Source organism: Lonchura striata, chromosome 3, assembly GCF_050655825.1.
Source record: "Lonchura striata isolate lonStrDom1 chromosome 3, ASM5065582v1, whole genome shotgun sequence".
NCBI lineage: Eukaryota > Metazoa > Chordata > Aves > Passeriformes > Estrildidae > Lonchura > Lonchura striata.
The window spans coordinates 36,125,525-36,138,552 of NC_140705.1; the positions used below are offsets into that span (position 1 = coordinate 36,125,525).

Sequence of the window (13,028 nt, forward strand, 5' to 3'; positions counted from 1 at the left end):
CAAATTAGGATATACTTTATTACTAACAAAAGGCACCCCTGCAATGAATGTAAGAGAACTGGTGAGGGAAGATAAAATTATTGACTCTTTAGCTGACATGAATTACATGTTCGAACAAAGGATCACAGGATGAATTTAAAAAAGGACCCCTACAAAATTTCTGATATTACCTAGCTTCTGAAGGATCAATTAGAAGTTTTAATTTTGCTTATAAATGAAGTCTTCACCTTAGCAAACTCTCATTATTATGTAAGATTATTCTAAGACTTTGTTGGCAAGTCATGACTGACAGACAGGCAAGGGTTATGAAGAATAAGGTACCTGCCTTTAACAGTCAGTGTGTAAAACAGCTGCTAGAAAGAAACTTGGCACAAACTTCAGCAGATGTTGGGTACCAAGACAGAATAAAAATTAATCTCTGGAGCCAGTTTTGTTGCTGTGCTTTGCCCTCTGTACAAGCAAATTCACTTTCCTGAGAAAATACAAACTGTCTACCGAATTTACTGTGTTTTGCTTTTTCATTTAAAATTAACTTACCGGGTGCCGTCTGCTTTCCAACTAACTTTGTATGGCTTCTGCTCCAAAAATTTAATATTTTGCTTGTCCATGGAAACAGGCTGTGCTCCGGGGAATCCAGTCCTAATAAAAAGAACCATGTTTATTAATGGTTCTGCAATAAATAGTCACACAAGTAAATACATTTTTCACATCAGACTCAAGTCACATCTCATACCAGACTTGATGCCAGGTTAAGTCTGATTTAGAATGTCTTCTCCAATAAAATATTTTGCAATAGAAGTCAAAAGTCTATCTCATAAGAACAAAGTTATTTGCTTATGACAAAACACTAAATTATGTGGAACTTCAAAGTTTTAACTTCGCAGAAAGATATATTTAAATTTAAAATTACAGGCACGATAAGCATCAACAAGTTAGGAAGCAGTGTGGATCACCAACTTTGGAATGGATAAGTTCAGAATCATAGACACTAAAACCAATATTTTCATTAGCACTGGACACAAATCCAAGTTGGCTATAAAAACAAGTATTATACACTCTATACTAAAGTGTAATAGCAATGGTATAAATAAATCTACTGCTTGAGAAAGAACTAAGCTTTACACAAATAGCTGGACTATGCTACATCTGGAATTTGAACAACATTTTGTTATCTCAGTGGAAAAGTAATTCTAGAATCTTGATTCTTAACATTAAAAACTGATCATTTTCTTTCATAGTGCAGTGCAAGATTTTCACTGCCAAGTGCGTTTGAGGCTTTTTTTTTAATAAACAATCCACGGTGTTACCTTTTTCCTCATCTTCACAATGAGAATTTTCATTCTGCAACATACAACACTTATTTCTAGATAGTATAAATAAGTAAGTTCTAAATATTCTCGTACCCTTCCCATCCACAGAACTGCTGACATTTTTGCTGTATTCCTCCTAATTTTGGTTGCGTTGTCACCTGGGTCACACATTTAACTGTTATTCCTTCCAAGAAAATTGCACCCTAAATTAAAAAAAAAAATTAAAATTTAGTAAAAACCCTCATAAAATCAAATCAGAATATGTCAATAGAAGATTAATACTGTTTTCACAACCTTCTAGAGCAATACTAGCTTAAACATTCCTTAAGGATTTACCCCCAAATGTCAAGATACATTAGCTGAACTTTGCCAGGAAGCTCACAGGTGAGCCATATTATAAACCCAGGAACTAAATGAGTTATTTATGAGGAAAAAATATAATTTAAAAAAGGCAATAGTGATAAGACAAAGGGAAGGGATAGCTGGTACTTAGAGGCTTACATTTAGCTAATACTCTAAGCTAATATTAAGCTATTCTTAGCTAATACTCAGGAACATTGATCTAGGACAAACTTAAAAGAGAAAATATAAACAGCAGATTTGTAACAAAATATTTGTGTAAATATATTTTATAATTTATTCTCAATCTAAACCAGTTATTAGAGTGAAGCTGCTATCCTGAAAGCCCCAGAAAAGCCTATGTAGAGATAAAAAAAAAAAAATTTGGAAATAAAACTCTAAAATAACTTGTACATTTTAAAAAAAGTTTTATGTCAAGAGGAATAAAAACAAATCTTGCATAACAGAACACATGAAAGCCATCAGGTCTACAAAACTACAAAATTAAAGATTTCTATGGAGATCTCAAATCAACCAGACTTAATTCAACAGAATCTCAAATAAATTTTCAATGCACACAAAGAAGATCAAACCATGACTATTCACCTGTTGAACCCTGCATGTGAAAATACAAGTATCTCATGCCTGTTCTGTAAAACACTTGAAACTAGTTTTAAGAAATCCAGCTGCATACCACTCATGAAAGGAATAGTAATTTTCTCCTCTGCTTTTCCATGCATTGTGGCACTTATGTGTTATACACTTGAGCAAATCTAGGAACTAATTTGGCAAAAATAACATCATAAATTGATAATCTTCTGCCAAAACAGTATCCTAAGCTAGCTCACCATAGGATAACTCAGTACTAGTGACAGCACAAGGGAAGCAAAAGGGCAAGCAGGGAAAAGCAGGACCACAGTCTCCAGTACAGCCTGCAGTTAGTTAAGATTGGCTCAGTCACATCACCAAATCACATTCTGAGAAGAGAACATCCTAAAGAACTATACTGATTCAAAATCTTAACTACCTGGAGCTCCATAGACTTTCTGTGTGTCACTCACCCCATACAATTTACATGGCACCAGCCGGCACAACAGCACGCAGGGGAGTGGGTGAGAGGCAGACAGCTACTCGTGCCTGGCCAGCAGCACAGCCTGAATTCTGATAAGTGGTGAAGAGCCCCAGGAAACAAAGGAAGATGGTTCTGCCTTGCTTCTGTGAATAATGGCAGAGTGTAATGGCAGTACAACTCCTAAAATTGAAGTAACAGGCAGGAAACGGGAAAGATTTTCCAGAAAAGAAAAAATAATAAACACAAAATCCATACTTGAAAGTGTTTCTTGCAGATAATCTGCTTCAAGTATAATCACTAAGGCACAGCACTATGAAAACAAGGTGAGTCACTTGGGTATTCGTGCTTGGCTAACTTAGCACTCCAGGTTTCATGAGGACATTCCTTGGATAAGGTGCTAAAACTGAGCCAGACCCACGTAGTTTTTCCCTACTGTTCAGATACCAGTGCCTTTGGAAACAAAACACTGGAGACCATGGTGCAGAGACTCCAGAGAAGTCAGATCACCAGGAGCACATCAACTCCTCAGCACTGATACTAAACCGAGAGTTATAAGCCCAAAAGGATCCAAGGAAACTACATGCACTAGTATCTACACTGTGCACAACCTTCACACCATCTGTACTAATCAACCTTGCCCCACTTGCTATGAATTTCTCCACCTATCACTTCAGCTGAAGGAGAAGTGCCAATGTGGATCATCCTGTGTTGGTTCATATCCTAAACACCATCTGGAGGAGTGGGTGAGTGGGAACAGCCCCAAACACACACCCTCCTGACCCTAGCAACTATCGCCAGGCCTGGGTGAGAGCTGTCTTCAGCTACTCAGACATGACTATATGCCAATATGCTCAGAGACCGCCTCACAGAAGGCAAGAAGCATTCAAAAACATGTCAGGAAGAGGTATCTTCTAAAATGAAGGAAGTGAGAGACAGAGAGTTACACTTATCAGCTTAGATTTAATACCTAGAAACACAGACCAAATCACAGTAACTGCCTCTTGGCATGTAAAAGCGAAAAAGAAAACAAAATCATACTGACTGTCACTCAATAGCAAAGGTGCTCCACTAAACATTTGGTTTTCATAATGAAGCAGGCTTCAGAAAATTGGCATTGCATGCATTTGCCTTGTTTATCTTTCACTTGCTTATCTTGTCCTCATAGAGGAACTCAGAAAACATGGGGCAGATGTAACTTCCATATACCAGAAGTGTAACCTGTTTCAAAACCAGGTTCAGAGGAGTTAGCATTTCATTAACAAAATGAAAGAATCTGCAGGGTCTGGTTTAGTCATAAGATAATCAATTTATTTCCACTAAACTTCCTATTAGCATTCTTATTTTTGTGACATCTCTGACTTTAGTAACAGGGATATAGACTGGGATGGTAATTTAAGATTCAGTGTTATCCTTCATTTTAAAAATGGGCTAGAAATAACACTGTGCAATTCAGCATAAACAAAGTTCTACACTTAATAATGGATAAGAAATTATACAAACACATACTGGTAGATAATTAGAGAAAAAGACATGGAAGCAGCAAGAGACCAAAAGCTGAATTAGTATTGTTCTGCCTTGTGAAAGGCAATTATATTGAGATATATAAACAGAAGTATTAGCCTTAAGACATGTGAAATTAATTTCTCCCTATTAAGCCTTACTAGGATGGCCTCAAATAGAGGCTTGCATTCAATTACAGGAACCACAGCATCAGGAAAACATGAGTCAACATGACAGAATACAAAGAATAACAAGAAAGGTCAGTGGAACAAAAAACACAGACTATAATGAAAAAGTGAGCTAATAAGCATTTAACATGGAGAAGGAGGAAATTATACTCATATTCAAGCACATAAAATGGTGCTGCCAAATCAAAAAATAGTATTTTTCCCATATCTTTCAATATGCCCAGAGGCAGAAAAATAAGTGCAAGGGTTAAACTTCACAAAAAAGAGTTGGTTAGGCAGAAAAACTCCAAGTCACTAATATTTTGAATCATTGTACTGTGATAGTTAACTAATAAATATTATCGTCATTACATTAAATCAGTTTAATTGCTTCCTTCTGTCTCACAGATGACCACAAGACAACTATACTCAAAATCATTTAGAAAATCATTAACAGCCACCATCTCTTCCAGACTGTTTAAGATGTCACCTTTCATTTCAGAAGCACTGCATAAAACACCCCATAAAATGCAACTTACAAAGGACTAGAAGAGACAACATTCCTTAATGAACAGTAAAAGTTCCATTTGACCCATGAAAGGTTTGTAGGTTCTGGCTCAGAATTACAACTTTTTGTCCGATTTGCAAAATGAAATATTTTTTTCCTGAAGTGAGATTCTAAGTGTCAGTTAATAATGTTGTTTTGATGCTACAATCAATACTGCATTCACTGACAAAGTCAAAACTTGGCAACCTCAGACTGCAACAAGCAGATTTCCTGGTACCTGTCAACTTCCTTCAGGTAATGACAAAGGAAACTGCAATGGCTTTATGTTCTAATGATTCTTAACACCTTCTGTAGTGTAGGAAAGAAAAGCTGTCAAGATTTTTTGACATCAAAATATGGAAGTTTTAATGAAAAATGCTGTAGTAAAGTTTCTCACATCAGTTTCTGAAATGGACAGCATATTAACTTCATTTCACAGGCTAGCTAGCAGTTGTTGCTGACTATTCATTATCCTAGCAAGATGCCTGGGAGCAGTCTCCTCCTCTATTACTAAACTTTTCTTCTGTCTCCACAAAGATATGGGTCAAAATGAGAAAAATTCAGAATACTGCTATCACTACAGCTACCTCTAGTTTTACACTGCCTACCCCTAGCCTTTAGGAAAGAGACGAATTATAAAGGTGGAAACATCTGCTGCAGGAAACCAACATAATACTGAAAATGTAGCCCTTTAGACAGTAAAATAAGAATATCTCAGCAAGAGGTATTTACCTGATACTCACTCCCCCTGTAGACCGCATATTTACAAGGAATCACAAATATCCATCTCTACTGAGTTAAGAAGCAGTCCCATCTGCCAGCCAAGAACCAGGGTAAAGAATTCTGCCCGTTCCTCCTCTTCGTGTCAAAGAATGTTCCTTCAGAGCTGCAAAACTGAATTATACGAATATGCATATTAACTAGATGATTCTTTCACAAATTCGGTAACTCATAATTAACTTTTAGTTATTAATATGCTTATTCGTATAATTTAGCTTCCAGCTTTCAATAAAACTATGGTGGCAGACAAGAAAAAGCCTGGGAAGCCAATATCATTCCTGTTATATAGACCAGCTGAGCTTTATACTTGATGAAAAGAGGCTGTCATTGTAATTCATCCTAGCACCTCAGTTCCTAATGCATCAGAAGGCGCATCAGAAAACTTTAAGGTTCCAGCCCACCAAAAATATTTAGACATAATGTTTTACAGCAAGGCTAATGGAGGAAGTCGTAATACCCCATGAATATACTTTTACTATGTCTTTACAGTGTGGGAAATTTTTTATTCCAGATGAGGGATAATTTTCATCTTGCTTCTTTAGAGTGGATTTTGTACTCCTGTCAGGTTAACATTTTCCATACTCCACCTGTAAACCTTGTTGACCAGCTGCAGCAACAACAAAATGCTTTTTTGCAGCCTATTTCAATATAAGGATTCCCAAGTCTTTGCAAACAAACACACCTCAGCACACAAGTAAAAATATAATTCAGTATTATGAAAAAAAAAACCATTCTTGCACTCAGCAATAGTCTAGCCTACTTTATTTGCAAATAAAAAAAAGCGAGTCAGAAATTTGAAGAGAACCGAGTCATTAGTCTTCAGATGATACAAATCTATTCTTTGTACTTGAGTATTAGTTCCATATCATGGTAACTACAGTAACTCATTTAATTGGAATTATGCAGATGTATGTCAGAATTACAGTAAGTAATGAGCTATATTTCTTACAAAGCTAAAACAGATTTGAACACATTATGATCTCAAAGCTGCCTTGGGTTTTTTAAGCTCATATTGCTTTTTGCTAATCCGATTTTCAATCACACAAAATTTCCCAAAGAAAGACTATTTACCAAAATGAACACTGAATTTTAAAAATTATGAATTTCATCTACATGACTACAAAAAACAAGAGCTGCTTCCATCCAACTCTAATAACATTCCATCTTCAAAGAGAGACTGAGTAATTAAAAATCAAAAAAAATTGTTAAATTAGAAAATTTTAAAATCATTTTTACAAGTGAAATATTTGAGGCACTGAATATTAAAGAGCACGGTTCACATAGGAAATACAAAAAAGTCTACATGTCTACAACTTTTTCCAGTTACAGACAATGCTTCCAGTCCCCATTTGCAAGAGCAGTGACACATGTATAGAATGTAGAATGAGGTAACTGATGGGTTATGAAATTATGTTTGGCAATTTGAATATTAAATTTCAAATCACAATTACCAGTTTTAGGCGTTCTTTTCTCCTCTTGCCAAAGGAAGAGCTTGATGATCCGGGTTCTGATTCTGGGCCTCCAGTTTTACCATTATCATCATCCTCCTCTTCATCTTCATCAAAGCACCATTCTGGAAGCTCTGGTGGTGCTGGTGCATCATCTTCATCACCATAACGACGAAATAGTTCCTTCAAATAGTCACCTTTATAAATACCTGGAGGTCTGGCCTGAGCAAAAGTAGCCACAGCAGCCTCAATACTGTCAAAAAAAAAAAAATAAAAATCACTCTGGGTGCTTAATTTACATGTCTTATTCATGTCATGCTTTACCAAATGTAAGAATTATTGGGACTGAGAATCAATATAAATTCTGAAGTGGTAATTGCAAAAACATTCCTTATATTTTAAAGTCCATGCTTAGATCAGTCAGGTAGCAGTTGCTCTTGCACAAGATTCTGTATAACTTTGTGGGCACTGCAAATGTTCTCAAGTAACTGCAGCTGCTCTCAGTCCTTATTGCAGCTCCTAGCACGTTGCTGATCACTGTTTTATTACAGATAAAACTTTTTTTATTGCTACAGAGAAGCAATGGGTGACATGCAGGTAAATACCTGAGGACTGCATGAATACAAAAAGGACCAAAGAAACATATCAACAAACTTAATGGAGAAAAATGCAAATATTTAGATTCAAATATGGTTACCTTTTTCTCTGCTAAGAGAAGGAAGTCTTTCCTCTCATTAGAGGTTTTGCCTTCTGGGGGAAAATATGGTTACCCTTTTCTCTGCTAAGAGAAGGAGGTCTTTCCTCTCATTAGAGGTTTTGCCATACTGGGGAAAACCACCCTCATCTTTTTAAATTACTTCTCTTTCCAGACGTTTCTTATAAAAGTACTGTGGTTCACAAGACTTTTACTATGCACCTAATACTTAATCTTGCTCAAATAAATTGGAGGCTGGACCACAAAAAAATTAGAAACCAAAACTAAGAGTCATGCATCTTTACCAGCCAAGTGGAAAACTCTCCAAAACACAACAGTGAGCACACCACAAGGGTTTTATTGCTGCCATTTTCATAGATCCTATGAAAATGTTTAACTAAAAACATTGGATATAATTCTGTCTTCCATTTATCATGGCTATGAAGAACAGTAAGGCTCCAAGAATCAACATTTTAAAATCTTACTATATAGGGGAGAGGAAAAAACAGAAAAACGGAGAGATGTCCCTGTTAGGCTTCTTGACAAGCACATGTCTTAAAACTGAAACAAAAGCAGGTACTATACCCTGTAACCTTTTTTTTACAGATATTTAATTCAATTTTTTTTTTTTCTGACCTGTACAGTATAGAATAGAGCCTGAGAACTTTAAGAGGCAAATTTTCCAGAATGGACAGAAACAGTGTCTAAGAACCAGTAAGGTTGATTCTGATCTTTGAAAGAGGAGAAGACAAGACTTTCTCCAGAGTGACACTATTACACAGTATAAGTTCAAAAATGACAGTTTAAGAGTCTGAGTTACTTAGAAGAACCTTTTTTCCCTATTCTGTTTTCTAAGACTCCTAATTTCTTTCTCACAAGACATTTTTTACTTTGCTATCTTTGTTTCACATCTTCTGTAATGAATGCCACTGAAAGGACAAAACAAACCAAAAGTTATGGGGCCTGAAAAATGCTCATTTTTTTTTCTGATTATATTAGAAGAACTCTATAATCTTCTAGAATAAATGGCAATGAAAGCCAAAAGGGGTGGCACAGATTTCAAATATAGTACCCTAGCTGAAAAAAACCAACATTTCCAGGTTCTAGAAACACAGCAGTTTTTGGGAAAAATGAGTTGTTGAAAAGAGAATCAAGTAAGTTTCTGACCTTACTGGTCAGAAAGCTGAAGAGATTTCAGGCCATTCCCTAAACTAACTATAAAACATATCCCACTGTACACAATACAGCAGCAACACTCCTACATCATACGCTTAAGGAATGAATACAGATGGATTTTTCCACCAGGAAGATCTTATTTCCTCATTAGCAAGAAACAGTGCCTTGTTTTAAAGAATGAAACAGCAAATTAGATTTATCTTGATACAATGCTCAGCATTAACCAGCATCTTGCAAAAATTGTTTCTTTCACTGTGGACATTTTTTCCTACCAGGGGACATCTGGATGTTCTATTAAAATAATCTGACAGAGATTAACAAATTTGATACAATTAACTACCCAAAGCAAAAAAAAAAATAAGATATGGCTGTTGAGTTTTAAGGCTCTTCCCACCAAGGTCTGAAAAAGAGAGGCGACATAAAAGGAGATCCGAAGAGATTCAAGTCCCTTTCCTCTTCAGAACAAAGGATCAATTCTAAGTCTAATTCTTGCATGCTACTTTAAAATTGTTTGATTAAAACATTACAAATTTTCTAATTCATAGGAAAAACAAGAATCATACTATAGAGCCATTTGTGTCTGTGTCTACTTCCAATACACAGCTAGGAACCTGTGAAGATTCAGCCACCCATTACTAAAGGTTTTCCACCTCCATTACTCCAATATCTTTATTCCAGGTTTACTAACAGACAGCAACGACCCAATTCTTTGCAAACAGCTTGCACATGTATGCTAAGCATAACAACTGTATGTCCAGTCACAAGAAAATCCTGCAACAGTAGTAGAATTTTCTTCACTTAAAGGACCACAAATTAGAAATATCATCAGAATGTTTAACGGGCTTGTCAAGAAACATGACTTTCACAGGACTCTGTCAAGAAGGAAATAGTGTTTTGTAAACACTACACAACAAAAGTTATGCATAAATTATGTTCAACAGGATGGTACAGGCATTGTTTGGGTTTGGGGTTTCTTTTAAAACTAATGTTATCTAAAAAAGATAATTAGTCTGTATGAAGGAAAAAATGTTTTTAAACATGGAAATAATGGTGAGTCTGTTGTAGACTTTAGTCAACAAACAAGCTGAAAACAAAGGCTATGTTTGCCCTCAATCCTTCAGAAGTATGAATGTTACTCTGTTGTTGCTCTAGTTAATCTCTTCAGGTTTCAAAAAAGCCCAAAAACCTACATGCATGCCTACATGAAAAAGATGAAAATGTACGGAAAAAAATCTTTCAGAAATCTCTGAACTCTACATTCTTACTAAAAATGTGGGACATGTCACGGGAAAGAGACACAATATGATACATACACTGCTTAAGGCCCACACACAGCAGGTACAGCTGACTTTTGACCTACCAGACCCGGAATTCTTGACTGCAACAGGCTAAGCTACCAAAGGATGATACAAAAATGTTAATATGGGCTGTTTACTCAAGATTATTAGGCAGCTATAAAACAAGCAGTAGTGAATACATTAGCATAGCTGTAGGACAATGAGTGAAACATACTGAAGAACCCTTTGGCCACATTCCACAAATCCCCAGGAACTAACATACAAAGTTACCTCCAGTCCATCTTCTCGACCAAAAAGGCACAGATCAAAAATCCAGTTCTATTGAAACCATGTGTACAATGGACACCTAGAAAAGACAAGAAAAGGGCACAATCACTTACAAGTGGTTTAACAAACATACTTAGTATCAAAAGTGTGGATTTAGATCCTTCCACCTTCATCTGTAACGTTAAAAGGTTATCTCCTTTCCCATCATGGCAGTACAGACCACATAAGGCACATAAGCCTAAAAGGCAATTTATTACACTCTTTCTGCAAATTAGTAGCAGCAAGGGTCAATCATCACAATCAAGAGCACTAACTTAATGTCATTGAAATATGGTTAATACAGATAAGATTCACAAATCTGCTCAAATGCTTGTCAGAAGGCAATATAATCAAATTCATTAATTGAGCTTTTACTGAATTCAGCAAGCATGACATTCATTTCATACCATCAGGCAAAAAATCATACTCATATTACCTTACCTCAAAACTGAAAGGGGTGCCAATAGACCATAATTCTATCTCAAATTCGCTACAACCATGCTAAGACCAGACATTAATTTTGAAAAAAAAAAAAAAGTACAAAAAGAGAACTATACAACAGTATAATTATCTTGAATTACTATATTTTCAATGTGAAAAAAAGAATTAAGTCTTCAGACTCTTTTTTTACTGAACTCATCCCCCAGTGAAAGGAGGGATACACTGTCAGATGCATTGAATTTTTTTTTCCTCTCAAGGCAACAGCACCATCTAGTGATAAGCAGACCAGCCTCAAAACTTGTATATTAAAAATATCATGAAGGATTCAGGCAAGATGTTGCCTCTTCCTCCTACTTATTTTAAAATTATAAATATCATTAAAGTTTCCACTAACATCAAGAGCAATTATTCTTAACATTTTTCAGTTGTTACCATAGAATCATAGAATTATTTAGGTTGGAAAAGACTTTTAAGTACATTGAATCCAACCATGAACCCAGCCAGCACTGCCAAGTCCACCACTAAGCCATGTCCCTAAGTGCCAGATCTACACAGCTGTTAAATACCTCTGTGGATGGGGACCCAACCACTTCCCTGTGCAGTTTGTTCTTCTGCTTGACAACTTCACCTTTTGCTGAAGAAATTTTTCCTAATGTCCTAAATCTCCCTGTGTAACTTAAGACCATTTCCTCTTGTCCTGTTACTGGTTGCCTGGGGAAAGACACCAATCCCCACCTGGCTACAACCTCTTTTCAAGCAGTTGTAGAGAGTTATAAAGTCACCCCTGAGTCTCCTTTACACCAGGCTAAACAATCCCAGATCCTCAGCCACTTCTAATAAGACTTGTGCTCCAGACCCTTCACCAACTCTGTTGACCTTCTCTGGACACACTCCAGAATGTCAATGCCTGAGCACCAGTGCCAAGTACCGAGGGACAATCACTTCCTAATCCTACTGGACACTGGCCTTCTTGGCCCTTGGCACACTGATGGCTCATGGTCAGTAGACCAACACACCCAAGTCCTTCTCTGCCAGGCAGCTTTCCAGCTGTTCTTACCCAAGCCTGCAGCATTAGCTGGGGTTGTTGTGACCCCAAGTGCAAGATCTGGAACACAACACCATGAAGCAAGCCACTTAAGCTTTAATTAATTTGCTCATTTCTCTACCACAGCTAGTAATGTAAGGCTAGTTACAATTCACTTGATGCATATTCAAACAAAATTTAATATCTATCTTTTTTTATACTCCTCTACACTGAGGTATAAACTTTTTCAACTGGAGAACCACAGTACATACAAAAGTAGACCAATGAAAAAAAAAACAAACCAACTTTTAAGTGGGTAAAAGTAAGCATTAACTGTAACAAGATCGGGTTTTGTGACTGCCCCACTAAGGCTCCCTTCTTGATAAAGCAAGGTAAAAACTATCATTGATTTTTTTATTAATTTCTAACCATTTAAAAATACTAAAAACTGTGTAACTTGCATCAAATTAAATGGATTTTTGCTTCCTTATATAATTTATTCCTAACTATAATTTCTCCTTTGTCTTCTGCTGAAGCAAAATTTTTGCATGCCACATCCTTAATAAGGTTGGCAGGCATAATCCTGTCCTTCATGCTGCAAAAATAGTTTCCTTCCTATATTGCTCTAGATGAATTGAAAATTTTGATCACTTAACATTGACATTTCAGTCTCTTTTCATATCTAATTATGACACTGAGAACAAAACTGTATACAAGCCTTGCAGCTGTTACTGCTGCCAAGAAGGTTAAGTAAATAATTTTATATACATGACAAAGATAAGAAGCATCTCAGCATGAGACCAAATGGCTTGGAAGAGAAAGATCACACAGGGTACAGTACTATCACTGCTGTAGACCTCTTTCACTTTTGATAAACATCCTCCACACCAGTCCCTCTGATGCTCTGTCAGAGGAAACAAGTGCCC

At 36.3% G+C, this 13,028-nt stretch overlaps 1 protein-coding gene across 6 annotated transcripts in view; it reads right to left on the reverse strand.

Annotated features, from left to right (window-relative positions):
- Positions 1 to 13,028, reverse strand: part of RNGTT (RNA guanylyltransferase and 5'-phosphatase) — a 169,512-nt gene that overhangs the window by 141,557 nt on the left and 14,927 nt on the right. For all 6 annotated transcript variants that reach the window (XR_014954231.1, XR_002466815.4, XM_085576439.1 and 3 more), the window contains exons 5-8: positions 10,602 to 10,677; positions 7,167 to 7,416; positions 1,404 to 1,513; positions 538 to 639 (exon numbers count right to left, since the gene is read on the reverse strand). Coding sequence is in view for 4 of the 6 variants with exons in the window: in XM_085576439.1 (XP_085432565.1) it covers positions 538 to 639; positions 1,404 to 1,513; positions 7,167 to 7,416; positions 10,602 to 10,677 (538 nt within the window). In the remaining 2 variants the exon portion in view is untranslated. The remainder of the gene's footprint in view (positions 1 to 537; positions 640 to 1,403; positions 1,514 to 7,166; positions 7,417 to 10,601; positions 10,678 to 13,028) is intronic.